This window comes from Pterocles gutturalis, unplaced genomic scaffold, assembly GCF_000699245.1.
Source record: "Pterocles gutturalis isolate BGI_N339 unplaced genomic scaffold, ASM69924v1 scaffold7238, whole genome shotgun sequence".
NCBI classification, from domain to species: Eukaryota; Metazoa; Chordata; class Aves; order Pterocliformes; family Pteroclidae; genus Pterocles; species Pterocles gutturalis.
Genome location: NW_010120328.1, coordinates 1 through 745, shown reverse-complemented (window position 1 = coordinate 745; position 745 = coordinate 1). Strand labels below are relative to the sequence as shown.

The 745-nt window shown below is 60.1% G+C and overlaps 1 protein-coding gene across 1 annotated transcript in view; it reads left to right on the top strand.

Annotated features, from left to right (window-relative positions):
• ZNF512B (zinc finger protein 512B) overlaps positions 1-742 on the top strand; it is a gene marked incomplete at its 3' end in the record, with an annotated part of 24300 nt that extends 23558 nt beyond the window's left edge. Inside the window, exons 15-16 of the mRNA XM_010076860.1 lie at positions 255-353; positions 680-742. Of these exons, the coding sequence (XP_010075162.1) occupies positions 255-353; positions 680-742 (162 nt within the window). The remainder of the gene's footprint in view (positions 1-254; positions 354-679) is intronic.
• Positions 743-745: the final 3 nt, after the last annotated feature.

Sequence of the window (745 nt, the reverse complement as noted above, 5' to 3'; positions counted from 1 at the left end):
CCAGCCAGCACCGCGACGCTGTGGCGGAACAACCGGCACAGGCTGAAATTCAGCCGAAAATGCGGCTGTGAGCTCCTGGTCTGGGACTGATGGCCAGCAGAGATCTGGTGGTTTAGAAATGAGAATTTATTTTCTGTTCCCTCGAGGTTTGAGTGTCAATCTCCCTTCACAGGCGGGGACCAGGGCTGGGGGAGCCGCCCCTCCAGGGTGTTTTGTCTCTGCTCGGGGCTGCAAAGGGATGTTCTGTCTTGCAGGGGGACCACTCGGTGGGCAAGTACCGCTGCCTCCTGTGCCAGAAGGAGTTCAGCTCCGAGAGCGGGGTCAAGTACCACATCATCAAGGCTCACTCGGAGGTAAGGAAACGGCCGGGACTGCTCCAGCACACCCATCCTCGGGCTGCCCTGCTCCATCCATCCCGGTCTGCCAAGAGCAGAGCACAGCAGCTCCCAGCTGCATCAGTGATGCTGTGACAGTCTTGGGGGGACCTCCCTGTCCCCCATTGGGTCCCTGACACCGCCAAGCTGGTTCAGCCGCTCAGTGCTGGCCAGTTTATCGTCAGGGAGGCGATGCTGGCGGGGCGTGGGGTGGTCCAGGCTGTGGGCAGACAAGATGTGGGTTGTGTGTGCCAGTGCCTGACCCCAGGATGGTCACTAACCCCTGTGTCACCCCATGAACACAGAACTGGTTCCGAACCTCCGCAGAGGCCAGCCGGAAAAAGAAAAGCAGGGAACAGCTTTCTTCCAGC